The following is a 13,168-nucleotide window of genomic DNA, read 5'->3' as shown; positions in this document are numbered from 1 at the left end:
GATTCTTCTATTAGCATGATTTGCTAGAATCATGATTTACAGTCAAATTTACTAAAATATTTTTCTTGTTTAGCTTAATTAATTAAAATATCATTTCTTGGAATAAAATAACCATCAAAAATAATATTTTGATTTAATCTTTTATAATTAATAACCATTCTAGCTTTTCCTCTTTTTATTTTGGCATGATTTCTAACTATAAAGTCTAGACTAGAATGTGGATTATTAGTTGTTTCTATTAATCGTTTTTCTAATAATTATTTAATTTGTATGTCAAATTCATCTATACCTGATTTAGTATAGATCATTGGTTTAAATCTAATAATTTTATTGTGTAACACCCAAAACCCGGCCTAGACGTTATGGCCGAATCTGGCGATGTCACATGAAATGGAATTTGAAAATCAAAGTTATCAAGTTAAAATCGTTTTCGTTCATTAGCCTCTATTTATCTCTCGTCAATTCCAAAATTTATTTTCTCGTTAATTTGATTCATTTAAACACATATTCTGTAGCGGAAGCTTTAAAAACCGTGATATTTAAAGAAAATCGTTCGCATTCAGGAAAAATATCGTTTTGAATTAAACCGAGCTTTTGTTGAGTTTACAGTTTAAAAATCCATGAAAACAGTGAAAATCCAGAGTAAAAGCAACCATCCAAAAGTCCAATTTACATCAAAAATACCCCAAAACTAGATAATAAAAACCATAAATGAAATTAAAATCATTCAGTAAACATGTGGTCAATGTTGAGTCCTCCACCGTACCGATCCGTCTAAATCTGGGGATTACCTGTACAGATAAAACAAAAGGGGTGAATTTACATAAACTCAATGTGTAATCCCCACAGAAGACATGCATACAATCAAACAACAGTCATCAGTCAAATGCAGAAGCCCATTTCAATTTCAGTAGCAGTTCGGGCCTTAGCCCATTTCGATTTCAGTATCAGATATGTATTAATTAGTAAACAGAGTCTTACCCAACCAGCCTCTACACACTATCTCCGTCCATCCTTACACTCCATGTGGGGTTTAAAACACTCACCCATCCCTACACTCCAAGTAGTACCGAATGCGGCACAAAATCAATAAATTGCAGCTGAGCTGCCAGATAATAGACTTAAGAGTCTTTCAGTACACTTCCTCCAAATATCAACATCCCAACCCAATGTAATGCAACATACAGTATATGACATGATAATACATGAACATCAATTATACATACAGTTCAGTGTTCATTCATATAATCATCTTGCTCAGTACATACATCATACATACAGTTCATGTATTTAAGGGTCTAAGTAGTGCTTACCGACCCTACAGTAGGTTCATAGTCGACTTGGACGACCCGTGCAACCTTAGAACACATTTCAGTTAAATGGACTCACACGCCCATATAACCTGCCCATGCAGGCCCACACGCCAGTGTGACTCGTACGGCCTAATTTGGCCTTAGCGGTGTGGTTCACACGACCTAGCCCAGAATCCCACACGCCCTTGTGCACTACTCGTGTGAACCCACACGCCCATATGGCCCACACAGCCCAAATCATTCTAGCCCGTGTGTCGGACGTGGCCTACCTGGTCATCACAAGGTCGTGTCTTGCGCGCACGGCCTGGCCTCGTTGATCACACGCCTGTGTTATGGTACACGGCCTACCACATAGCCTACCATACGGTCGTGTGGCGTCAACAAAAAGGTTTTCGACTTTTTCTGAAAATGCGTTTTCTTGCGATTCGAGTACACACCTATATTGTTTATACTGCTAAAACAACCACGAGCATTCCCGAACCTACAGACGACATTCCAACACCCAAAAATCAGCCTGAAACCACGATTAATCCGAAACCACCACACTATAAAAAATTTAGAACATCCAATTAACGCTTACCTCGAAACCTCCTAACGTTTTCCACTACAATTCGGCACGAGACAACCCCTTATACCCGATTCTCAGCTGTCAAGACAGTATACTTAGGTCCCCAATTAAAATCTTAAAAACCGAGATTACAAGGCACCAAAATCACTTATCACTACCGACGAAAATAGAGAGCGAACTCCGGAAGAGTAAATACGAACGAATAGCAAAGAGAGTAGTAGCGTTTGAGAACAAATTGACAAAAGAAGGAGATGAAGAAGGGAGAGGGTTGTCGTCCAAGCCTTTTTTTTTTGGGGGAGGGGGAAAAGAGTAAAATTAAAATCTAACCTAACATATGATAACCCCTCAATCCCGCAATCCCTTAATTTTCTCAATTAACCACCCATTAGCATCCACTACTCAGAATTTCAATTTAATTTGAACTCCACCACACGCCACACACCTCAAGCAAATATAATTCCCTTGCTCGCGTAAGGATTCAAACACAGAATCTCCAACCAACTAACACTCCACTTAACCACCAGACCAGTAGGCCCATTTTAATATGGTTTTACGAATAATTTAATATAAGCTCGCTGAACAAGTCTAAGGCTTAAGTCCAATCCAAAGTTTTCTTACATATTTGTTTTTTATTATAACTAGAATTTTTCTTATTTCCTGATTTCCATCTAACTAGCTTATATTTTCTATTTTTTCTTTTTATAAATAGCTTATATTTTTCTTTTTATATTTTCTAACTAGTTTATACTTAGCTTGTTTAGAAGCCTTACTTTGTAAACAATACATAGGTATTCTTTCTTTTGCAAAATTAATTCTATTTCCTTTAGAATCTATACTTTTTAATTCTACGCCAGCTATTTTACTACGCTTTTCTAAATAAGAATCATACTTTTTTATATAAATTTCATCCCATGGTGGTGGTAATTTATAGAAATATTGGTTTTTCCAGAAATTTTTATTTTTATTTTTTAGTTTTTGATATTCATGAAGAATTTTTTTAAAAAATTCTTCTAAGTATCTAATGCCACATAATTTAATTTTTGACAATACAAAACTAGTTAGACAATCTTCATCTTTTTTATCAATATATCCACAATTTTATTTTTAGAATAAAAGTTGACCATTTTAATAAATATTTTAATAGGCTTTTATATTATTCCTCTGATTGGGTTATGCTTAAGGGAATACAAATACATTCTGAGATAGGCGAGCGCACCACTGAATCAAACCAATTAAAAAGTATCTTGTCTGAGTTTAACTTCTTATTTCAAGAACCAACGAGCCTACCACCTCTAAGGCAATGTGAGATTCAAATTTGTTTGCTACCAAGATCTACACCTCACTTATAGAAGGATAAAATTGAGCTGAAAATGTACTTAAATGATTCAACAAGGTCACTAGTTTTGTTAGTACTAAAGCAAGAAAAGACTTGGCACTTCTATGTTGATTACAGGGAGTTAAACATTAGAACAATGAAGGATGGATTTCGTATTCCGATAGTAGATGAGCTTCTTGATGTTTCAAAGTATTTTACAAAGTTGGATTTGAGATTTAGCTGCTTTCAGATACATATTTGTTCCCTACAGATATTGAGAAAATGACATTACGTACTCATCACAAGCACTTTGAATTCCTTGTTATGTCAGTTGGGTTGACAAATGCCCCAATCTACTTGTTAGGCTCTCACGAACGCGGTATTTCATACTCACTTCACTTTGTGTTAGTTTTCTTTGACGATCTCTTGATTTATATTTAGACATGGAAAGATCACTTAGTACACATGTAGACAGTTTTTGAATTGTGACGTGCTCATCGCCTTTATCCAAAGTGTTCTAAATGCTTTTTGCCGACAAACAAAGTCACAACGGCAAGTGTAAGGGTTGAAACAAGCACGATTCAAGCTATCTTAGATTGGCCTCAACTACAACCTCTTACTTCTCTCAGAGGATTCTTGAGACTTGCTGGTTATTATCGCAAGTTTATTGTCATTATGGCCAATTGGCTGCTCCCTTAACCAATATGCTTAAACGGAATTCTTTTCAGTGGTCTAAATCGGCCTTGAATACTTTTGATAAACTGAAACAAGCTCTTTTGACTGCTCCAGTCCTACAGTTGCCAAGTTTTGATATTGAATTTGTTGTAGAGTGTGATACTTCAAACGGAGGTATAGAGGCTGTTTTGCAACAAGATGGTCACCTAATGGCATTCTTCCCCTAATGAAAAAAGGTTTATTGGCAACCTAAAAAGCACCGGCAAACGACTCTCCATCTAGTGCCATCAAACGAGTCACCCAATAACGACCACCCATATGCCTCACACTGCCCATAAAGAGGGCACCGAGGACCACTAAGGGACTACTGAAATTTAATAACTTCGTACTACTGAAACTTAAAAACCTCGTATTATCTCAACAAAGACTTGCCACTTGGTCAACTATACAAGCAAGTCAATCCGTACTGTCAGTGACGTGACACAATTACGTAAGAGGGCCTTCCACCTATATATACCTCAAACCACGATGAATGATTTTTTGGCACCTTTTTACTCCCTTTAAACCTTAGCTTTCTGCACTCACCTATCTTGATCTTCCTTCTCCATTCTCCCTACTTCATCCAACTTTGGCTCCAACTTTGGCTCTCTGCTTGTAACAAATGAACCGACCTCTTCATCACCATCACGTATCAACAATTGTTGTCACAAAGCCTTCTAATAGAGTTAGAGCGCCTACGTTAAATGGTGAAAGCCTTGCGTTTCTAAACCTGTAATTAAGCCATTTTTCCCTATAACATTGATGCAGATGATGCTATTTTTGTTCCTAATTTGTGTAGTCATTTTACTTGCAATGCAAATTCATTGTAAAATATTAGAATATAATAAAAATCCCCAAAGTTATTGAATATTCATGAAGCCAAACATCTAAAGCGTTATTGAATAGCACGAAACAATTCTCCAATTGTCTTCAAACCCACCGAGTAGAAAAAGCAGCAACTTTTTGCCATCATCACAAAACCGAAACAAAAGTTTCTAAGAATCTAGCACCAAGTATAGAGTGGATTTCACTTTAAAGTTAATGGACGAAATATCTTTAAAGAAACGTAGATGAAAATAACCACAACCTTGTTAAATTAGAAGTTGCTCCTCAAGCTTCTTCAATGGGAGGATTCTGCGGAAAAATTCGATGGTTTTGAGAAAAATCATTACAATAGCTTCAGTCCACCAGTTACATCATCCACCATTTCAATAGGACCTGCAAATAACATTAAATGGAATCGAAGGTAGAATTTTTTACTTCTTTTTTTCTTTTTTTGATAATTGGCGGAGGGAAATGGGGTTGTTTAGAATTGAACCCAAGCTGTCATGCCTACAACATAATGCTCTTACCAAGAATAGCCATCACCGTCCTCGAATCTGAAAATGAATATATTACAAAAAAAGCCTTTAGAAAGAAAAAGCTATCGAAATCTTCACCTAAGAACTTAAATGCATTCATATGCTAGGAAAATAGAGAAATGAAGAACATAAATGCGTTTGTATGCTTGGGATATAGAAAAATGAAGAGATTTGATTTCCACTCAATGACTAAAACCAACGCAGATGTTTGAACAGAAGCCATAGTTCTGAAGCTTGTAGCTTCAGATACTAATTCAAACAATCAGGCAATTTATTATTTCTCTCTTTAACCTTGGGTCTCCACAACTTGATTTTTCAATACCAATGCTAATTCTAACAATAAGAATAACTATTGAGGTTTAGCATTTATAGAAGCACAAGCACCTTCATAGCAAGCATCAAAATGTTTCCCTAGCTTGTCCTTCCTAACTTCCGCAATAGGATCAATAGTTTAAGATAATAATAGTTTATTTAACTGTTCTGAAAAAGTAGGAAAAAACAGATTTCATAACACCACCCAGTAAAGGTTACACAACAACAATGATAGCAAAATATCCTAACCTAGAATTTTTTCCCTTTTTGGTACATATCCAATCTAGAATTTGATTCTTCTACATTTTCTCTTGTTGATCCCTTACCATCTCTTATCAAACTCAACAGTTTCCCCCAATCTTTTCTTTTTTTAGCTATATACTGCTAAAGCAATGAATTAACTAAGGGTTATAAAGAAGGCAGAAGAACAGAAAACAAGCCACAGAAGGCAAAGATGGAAGGACCTACATAACTTGTTTTTATCTATACTATTATTTAAACCCCAGGCTGAGTTGATGTCATGAGTCAACCGCGCACCAACTCTGTTAAGGGAAATCACAGAAATATCCTTTCATAATTAAATTAGATAATATTATTTGGGCATACTTTATTCTTTCTATTTTAACTAAAACAAATAAAAATAAAAATATGCATATGGTAAAATTTGAACCCACACCAATGGATTGGTAAAACCTTAAATTTACAACTCAACCAAAGCTTCTTTTTTACACATTTTTATATTAATATGCACACTTTATTATATCCATTAATTGTATATATTAATAATGTTGTTAATTCAATTACTCACAATCGATCACAATACCATGATGAACAATTTTAGTACATTTAGTATTGTTACTTTGATGTATTTATGTGTTTAAATTTCGTTTTACTCACAATTTAATCTTTTTTTATATTTTAATATTGTAAATATTTCATGTGTTATTATAATTAATTAGTTTCAAACCATGCGTTTCATTATTTATTGTATGTTATTCTTAAACAAGCATTTATGTTCTAAATCCGTGATTTCCACACACATACACGTGTGGTAGGATTTCTAGTATAGCTTACATTTGTAACTACAAACCCAAGCTAAGAAAAGCTCTTAACTTTTGCAATTTATAAAAGAGAATAACTTATATTAAGATTCTAAAAACCTTGTTTTTTTTTTTTAAAGAAAATAACAAGTAACTATTTAAGAATAAAATCAGCATAAATAATGAAATCAATACATTTAAAATATATATATATACACAGTAAGACTAGACCAATTGATTTATTAATAATAATAATAATAATATCAGGGATTCTACAATCCTCTTAACAAACAGTAGTCAGTGAGAAAAAAGCTAAACATCATCTTACCAAAGAATGCAAAATAATCATACCAATCCTAGATCAGATTTTTAGTTTTCATTGACCGAAAATAAATTAAAACCAAGTTTCCATTCTTTAAAAACACTTGCTGCAAAAAGAACATATACCCTCGTTTAGAAACTTTTCCCAAGCAGCAATAGACTAAACAATTAGTATTGAAGCAATATATCAATGTAAAAAGTAAAATAACAGCAATGATACCTCTGGATAAACCAAGCTTTGCCCTTAATGCTTTTTATTTTTTTAATCTATAAACCTAGCAAATTATCTAGTAAAGTTACCGCTATTTACTTATTAATTTCAAATTGTAATGTTAATTGGGTGTGGAAGTGTACACTAAAATAATTTAATGCCTTTTAAAAAAATGATAGTGTGGCATTATTTTATTAGTGTCTAAAACGTTAGTTTTTTAGGATCATCCTAACATAAGTTAAGTGATGCTTTACAATTTAGCAAGCCCGGGATGACAGAAGCTATGAAGTGAGAAATAAAATGAACTATGCCACTCACTTGGTGCAATCTGAGTTCTCCCTGCATCAATGGTGATATGTGTCGGTATGTTTAATGATTTTGCCCTCTCCTGAAAAGTTAAAATTCTAGTTAATAATGAAAAAACCATGTAAATGAAATACCAAGATAGATTATCATAAATATTAAAGCTCTAAGGAGAAGGTATAAGACCAAACAAATAGTAGATGTCATTCAAACTGGTGAATTGTTGACCATTTTTGGAGACAGGTTTGGCAACACCAGAAAGAAACATCAACAAGGTCCTAAGATTTATATCAAAGAATTATCAACAGCAACATTCGTGAGTAAAACATTAAATTGTCTACACACAACATAGAGAAAGATGGATAATTCTAATAAGAGAGAAACACCAATTATAATATGAAAATGGAATACACAATATCATTGGAGCAAGAAACTGACCACAAGTATATGTGAATATTCTTCTAAGAATCAACCTCTACTTTAACAATTCCCATCAAATCCACAAATCTAAAAGTTCATGAAAGCTCTCTCACCACTGTTCTCTAAACAAGTAAAAACGGCCTCTATGACCCACAAAAGAAAAAATCATTAACTTATTTCTTCCATGCCATACTCAAAAAAGAAGTCATAAGTTTCACATTGCAATACTTTTTTTCTTTTATTTGAAACTATGGCTTTTTCTTCTGACCATAACTTTCTCTGTCGATAAATTGTTGATACAAATTCATCAAACAACAAGGTAGATGGTGTTTATAGTGGAGTATACATAATATTTATCAGAATATGAAGCACAAGAACAATTCTTAAAACCACACTGACTTGCAAAACTAGCATATCTTCCTCGCTATCAATTTTCACAACCACCTTTGGCTGAGCACACATCTCCCACCTGCATATTAACAACACAAGAAAATGAAAGAGAGACATGGTTAGAGGCAGAAAGATAAGCACAAAAACTACAGTTTCAGTATTATAACGCCAGAAATGCTCTACCTGTTCAAAGCTTTTGGTGCTCGATGTAGGAGTTTTTTGTAAAGACCCAAAGTTGCATGACTAAACATTGAAAGGAAAAACAAAACCAGTTGGATTACAAACTGAACAAAAAGGGATTCACCAGAACAAGATTTGTCAAGAAAATATATGCAAATCAACCAAGAGGTTAACAAATCACATCAAACAACCACTTCTTTAACAGTATAAAAAATCAGTGACAGTAAATTTACACGAAATTCCTTATAAAAGATGGCAAAATGAGAAGCCACCAAAGTAGCAGCATTTTGTTAAAAGATAGCAAGAAATAACTTGATGAGATTCAAATGTGTTTACCAAAACTGCATGATTGCACATGAGGAACTTAATAGATGACCTTATCCAACGGGTTAAATCCTGTTTTGAGGAAATCAGAATTCCAAATTGTTGCAAACAATTTCTTACAAAATGCTATGCCATGTCTTGATGAGATTCAAAATGTGTCACACCTAATACAGTGCAAAAGTTCCAATAATTTATTGAGTATGAGCTGCTCGAAGAACTCCTGCTTATCACACCCCAAGCATTCAAGTATAATGACAATTTATCCAATAGCAGTCAGAGTTCTAATTGGCAGTTGGTTTACTTTTACTCGGATGGATATTCATTATCAATACTAGGAATATGTATATCCCATCTAATCAACAAAATTATGAGTTAGGAAAGGACCTATCAACAATCATATAGTAATTCATTGCTTGACCTGTAAATCATATCTCAGGAGCAAAAAGTTGCATCTAGAAAAATAAGTGATAAAACTAGAAAAAAAACAAGGTTCACCTGCATTGGGCAGCAATTTTCCCTTTACCCATCTTAAGATCGTTTCTTACAACCAGTACCTGAAGAAAATAAAAGAAAGACACAGTTGTTCATTGTCTACATTTTTAAACTTTATAGTTTGCCATAACATACCAATGCCAATCACCAAGAGATGAGAAACAGTTCAATACCATTTTAAAATCCTCTAGAATGCCTGCCAACTTTTCGATTTCCAAGGGTTCTTTGATCTTCTTATTTACTTTAGAGACTGTAGTATCTTTAGCTCCTCTTGATGAGAGAAATAAACATGTAGGACGGTGCCTACCAATGCAGTACCCTAGTGCAAGGCAGCCCGCCCCAACTAGGATGGCACTCAACCATGACAAATCCACCATTTTAAAGTACAACAATAATTCCCCCTTTGTCCTAAAAGCCACAGCAAGCATCCACTTAAGACTCAAAGGAAACTCACATCGTGCTTAAACAGATTTCAGAAACCCACCTTGACGATTTTAATAGAATTACAATTATGTTACACATAAAATGAATGGAAAGAAAATAGAAACTAATGATCTTATTATTGGTAGTAGAAACTATACAAGTAAGCACTCAATAAGGGCTTATTGAGGCTCCATTTAGTTGATCATCTTGTAATCTGCTTTCCGCCTTTTCTATTGACATTCGGCTTCAATAAACATTGCTAAAATGTAGAAGTAAATGGTAAAAGGCGAAATGATAATTAATTAGAAAAGGAACAAACAACTAAAGTTTAATAATTATATTGTTCAATATGGAAGTTGAATTATGCATTTTCAAGTTCAAAAGAAATACATTTCTAATTTCTTTCGGTATCAAAACATTTATTTTCTCGGTGCTTCCAGAAGGAGGGAAAAGATAACTATAATAAAAATAAATCAAGTTAACAAAACTTTAGAAACTCTGAAGCCAATGCCAATATCAAACCAAAAAACTTCAAATTTCTCAAATGTGATTGATCAAATTAAATTAAACACCCAAACACCTAATTTTCATTCAATCAGGTTTGTAACTGCAGAGGGTTCAGACCATTGACAATAACTAAATCTCTGAACTATCAAGTTTCAAACTTTATCCTAGACATTCATCAATGAAGCAAACATTTCCCAAATCACCAAAGAAATAACTAAAAGGAAACATAATCGAAGGCAAAGGTAACTGAAATTGCAAACAAAAATCAAAAGGAACAAGGAGAAAGAAAGAGAGAAACGATACCAATTAGGCACTTGGGTTAGAGTTGGATCGTGGAGTTATTGACCCTGGGTTAAATGGGAAAGTGGGTTTCTTTGGGGTTTTGTGTTTGGGTTCAAAGAAAAGGTTCAGGGAACAAAAAAAAAAGGCTGCGAGTGAGCCAAAAAAATGGGGAGAAAAATGAGTAATAGAAGTTGGGTAAAGTGAATAGAAAACAGCAATAGAGCAGAGAGTAGTAAGCAAAGCAAGAAGAGAGTGGGATCCTCCAAGTCAAGCGACTTGGCTCTATTTATTCATCCCATCAATGTAATTTATGATAAACTACTTTTTGGGTGATTAAAATATTAATAATTTTATATTTTTATTATTTAACTCTAAAAAATTACAAAATAATTATCAAATTATTTAAAAGTTTTCATTTAAATCATTAAATTATTCTTAAATTGTTAAGTTTCTTTTTAAAGTTCAGTTAGCGAGTTCTAAATAATAATTTGATGATCGGTACATTAAATTAATACTCATCGATGAGTAGAAAAATATACCTTAGATTCAATTCAATATGACAGTCAGTGTTGAAAATTGAATAAGAAAATTATTTGAATTTTAACTTGCAAATTAGTGACGTTTAAATTTATTTCATAAAAAATAAATAAATTGTAAAAGGAAATGAGAGTTTTCGATTTTTGCATGTATTGCGAATAAAGAAGGTCATATAACAGTGATTTTAATAGCCTAGTGACTTAAACGAAAACTTTCGAATAGTTTAATGATCATTTTATAATCTTTTGGAGTTGAGTGATCAAAATGTAAACTTACTAATAGTTTAGTGACATTGGGTGTAATTTATCCTTTAATAAATATTATAATTCATTGTTATTTCAACCAGTCTCGATCAATCAATTGGACCAGTTAAACTGGAAAACAGTCATGATAGCAATTTAATTGAGTCACGAACCGATACAAATCGATTAAATTAAATTATAAATTAATTATCTTTTTATGAATGTTTTAATAATTTATTTAATTGAATCGGTAACTTAGATCATTAAACCACCTATATAAATGTAAAAGTGATACTAAAATTGAAGATTTTTTTTATTAGAATAATGTAAAAAATATTTCAGAATTTGTTATTGAACTTATTTATCAAAATTGGTCAAAATGTAGAATGCGGGTAAAGTGGGGGGGGGGGGAAGTGGTATTGAAGACGGAGCGTGTCAAGGTTGGTTACATTAATCTCTCTCTATTTTAATTAATTTGGTTTAGACTTGATAAATTTTATTCAATTATTAAGCTTAGTAACACCATATTTAGTTTGCGTTAGCATAGATAATAAATTAATACAAACTAAAGTAACTCTAAAATAATATTCTTCTTATTTTAATATTTTCTTTCTTTTTAATAATTTAATTAATCATTATCATTAAAATTTTAGTTCATCTAATATTCGACTAATTTACTTATAAAGACCCATTTTTAAGTATATTTACGGAAATAGGTCAATTTCTGCATTATTTACTGGAAATGGCTAATTTTGGCAAAACATGTCCACGTAGGAGCGTTTTAGGGTGAAATTTCTAGCAAATTGTGCCCTTGGGGAGCTTTTTTGCCATGTCAGCACAAAATGCGCTGACGTGAACGTGCTTTGCTAACGTGGCAAAAAGCTCCCCTAGAGGCGCGTTTTACTCCGATTTTTGTCCCAACAGTTTTTTTTTACCGTTGGGGGGTCCAACGGTAAAAAAAAGTATAAAACCCTCCTCATATTATTTCACACAAAATTTCTTCAAAATTTAGCAAAAAACTCTCAAATTTCTCCCTAAATTTCTCCTTAAATTTCTCAAAGCTCTCTTTAATTAATTATTTCCTTTAATTTTCTTTCTAAATTAGTATTATTTTTTTATAATTTCAAAAATATTTGATCGTGTTAGCAATGGCCGGAGAATTAATTCGTCTCGATCATAAACATATCTCCGTTAAACAAATGAAAATGGTAAGGGTTAATTTTAATTTTTGAATATTATTTAATATTTTTTTCATTTATGTAATTTAATTAATTTGCATTTTATAATTCTTTTATAACAGTCTGTAGATCGGGTGTTACAATGTTATATTCGTAATATGTCTGATCCTCCATCACCGTTGATAGAAAATTACTTGAGGAAAGCGGGTTTTTGGCAAGTGGCCACTATAGGTCGGGGGTGCAAGTTGGACCCGAAACTCATCAGCGTATTAATAGAGAGGTGGAGACCTGAGACGCACCACATTTCATCTTCCATGTAGAGAATGTACTATCACTTTGAAAGACATGCAGTTACAATTAAGATTGTCAGTGGATAGGTCCGCATTCACCTGGTCTGTTCAATCTGTTGATTCGGGGGTCGTATGCTACAATCTTTTAGGTGCAATTTTTGATAATATTTATGGAGGTCGTATCGAGATGGGCTGGTTATGAGATACATTCCTGGAGCCGAGGAATGATTTGACTAAAGTAGAAATAATACGATATGCTCGGGCATACATCTTGAGATTATTTGATGCTGGACTTGTCACGAAACCTCGTACATCTGAGGTGACTACTAAAACTCATTGATTTTAGAGCATCTGGCGAATTTAGTTAGGGGTCTTCCGTGTTGGCAACATTATACCGAGAGATATGAGAGGCGACGCCACCAAATAAAGCCAAAATTAGATGTTG

The 13,168-nt window shown here is 33.2% G+C and overlaps 1 protein-coding gene across 9 annotated transcripts; it reads right to left on the bottom strand.

The window, feature by feature from the left end:
* Positions 1–4,730: 4,730 nt before the first annotated feature.
* Positions 4,731–10,755, bottom strand: LOC107924636 (peptidyl-tRNA hydrolase 2, mitochondrial). 9 transcript variants are annotated; one of them, XR_005903674.1, is made up of 9 exons: positions 10,498–10,755; positions 9,438–9,672; positions 9,268–9,326; positions 8,452–8,511; positions 8,278–8,347; positions 7,474–7,543; positions 5,263–5,289; positions 4,998–5,128; positions 4,731–4,913 (listed from the first exon to the last, which is right to left on the bottom strand). XR_005903674.1 is itself a non-coding variant. In XM_016855200.2 (8 exons), the coding sequence occupies exons 2-8, from the start codon at positions 9,639–9,641 to the stop codon at positions 5,079–5,081; spliced, it is 540 nt and encodes a 179-aa protein (XP_016710689.2). In that variant the 5' UTR covers positions 9,642–9,672; positions 10,498–10,755; the 3' UTR covers positions 4,731–5,078. The 9 variants fall into 9 exon arrangements, 3 of the variants coding, with proteins under 3 accessions (XP_016710689.2, XP_040935482.1, XP_016710657.2); XR_005903672.1 differs by having other exon boundaries at positions 4,998–5,044; positions 5,171–5,289; positions 9,438–9,946; positions 10,498–10,743; XR_005903670.1 differs by having other exon boundaries at positions 9,438–9,946; positions 10,498–10,742.
* Positions 10,756–13,168: the final 2,413 nt, after the last annotated feature.

Source organism: Gossypium hirsutum, chromosome A02 (genome assembly GCF_007990345.1).
Source record: "Gossypium hirsutum isolate 1008001.06 chromosome A02, Gossypium_hirsutum_v2.1, whole genome shotgun sequence".
Taxonomy (NCBI): domain Eukaryota; kingdom Viridiplantae; phylum Streptophyta; class Magnoliopsida; order Malvales; family Malvaceae; genus Gossypium; species Gossypium hirsutum.
The sequence above is the reverse complement of the archived record's forward strand: the minus strand, read 5'-3'. Positions and strand labels throughout refer to the sequence as shown.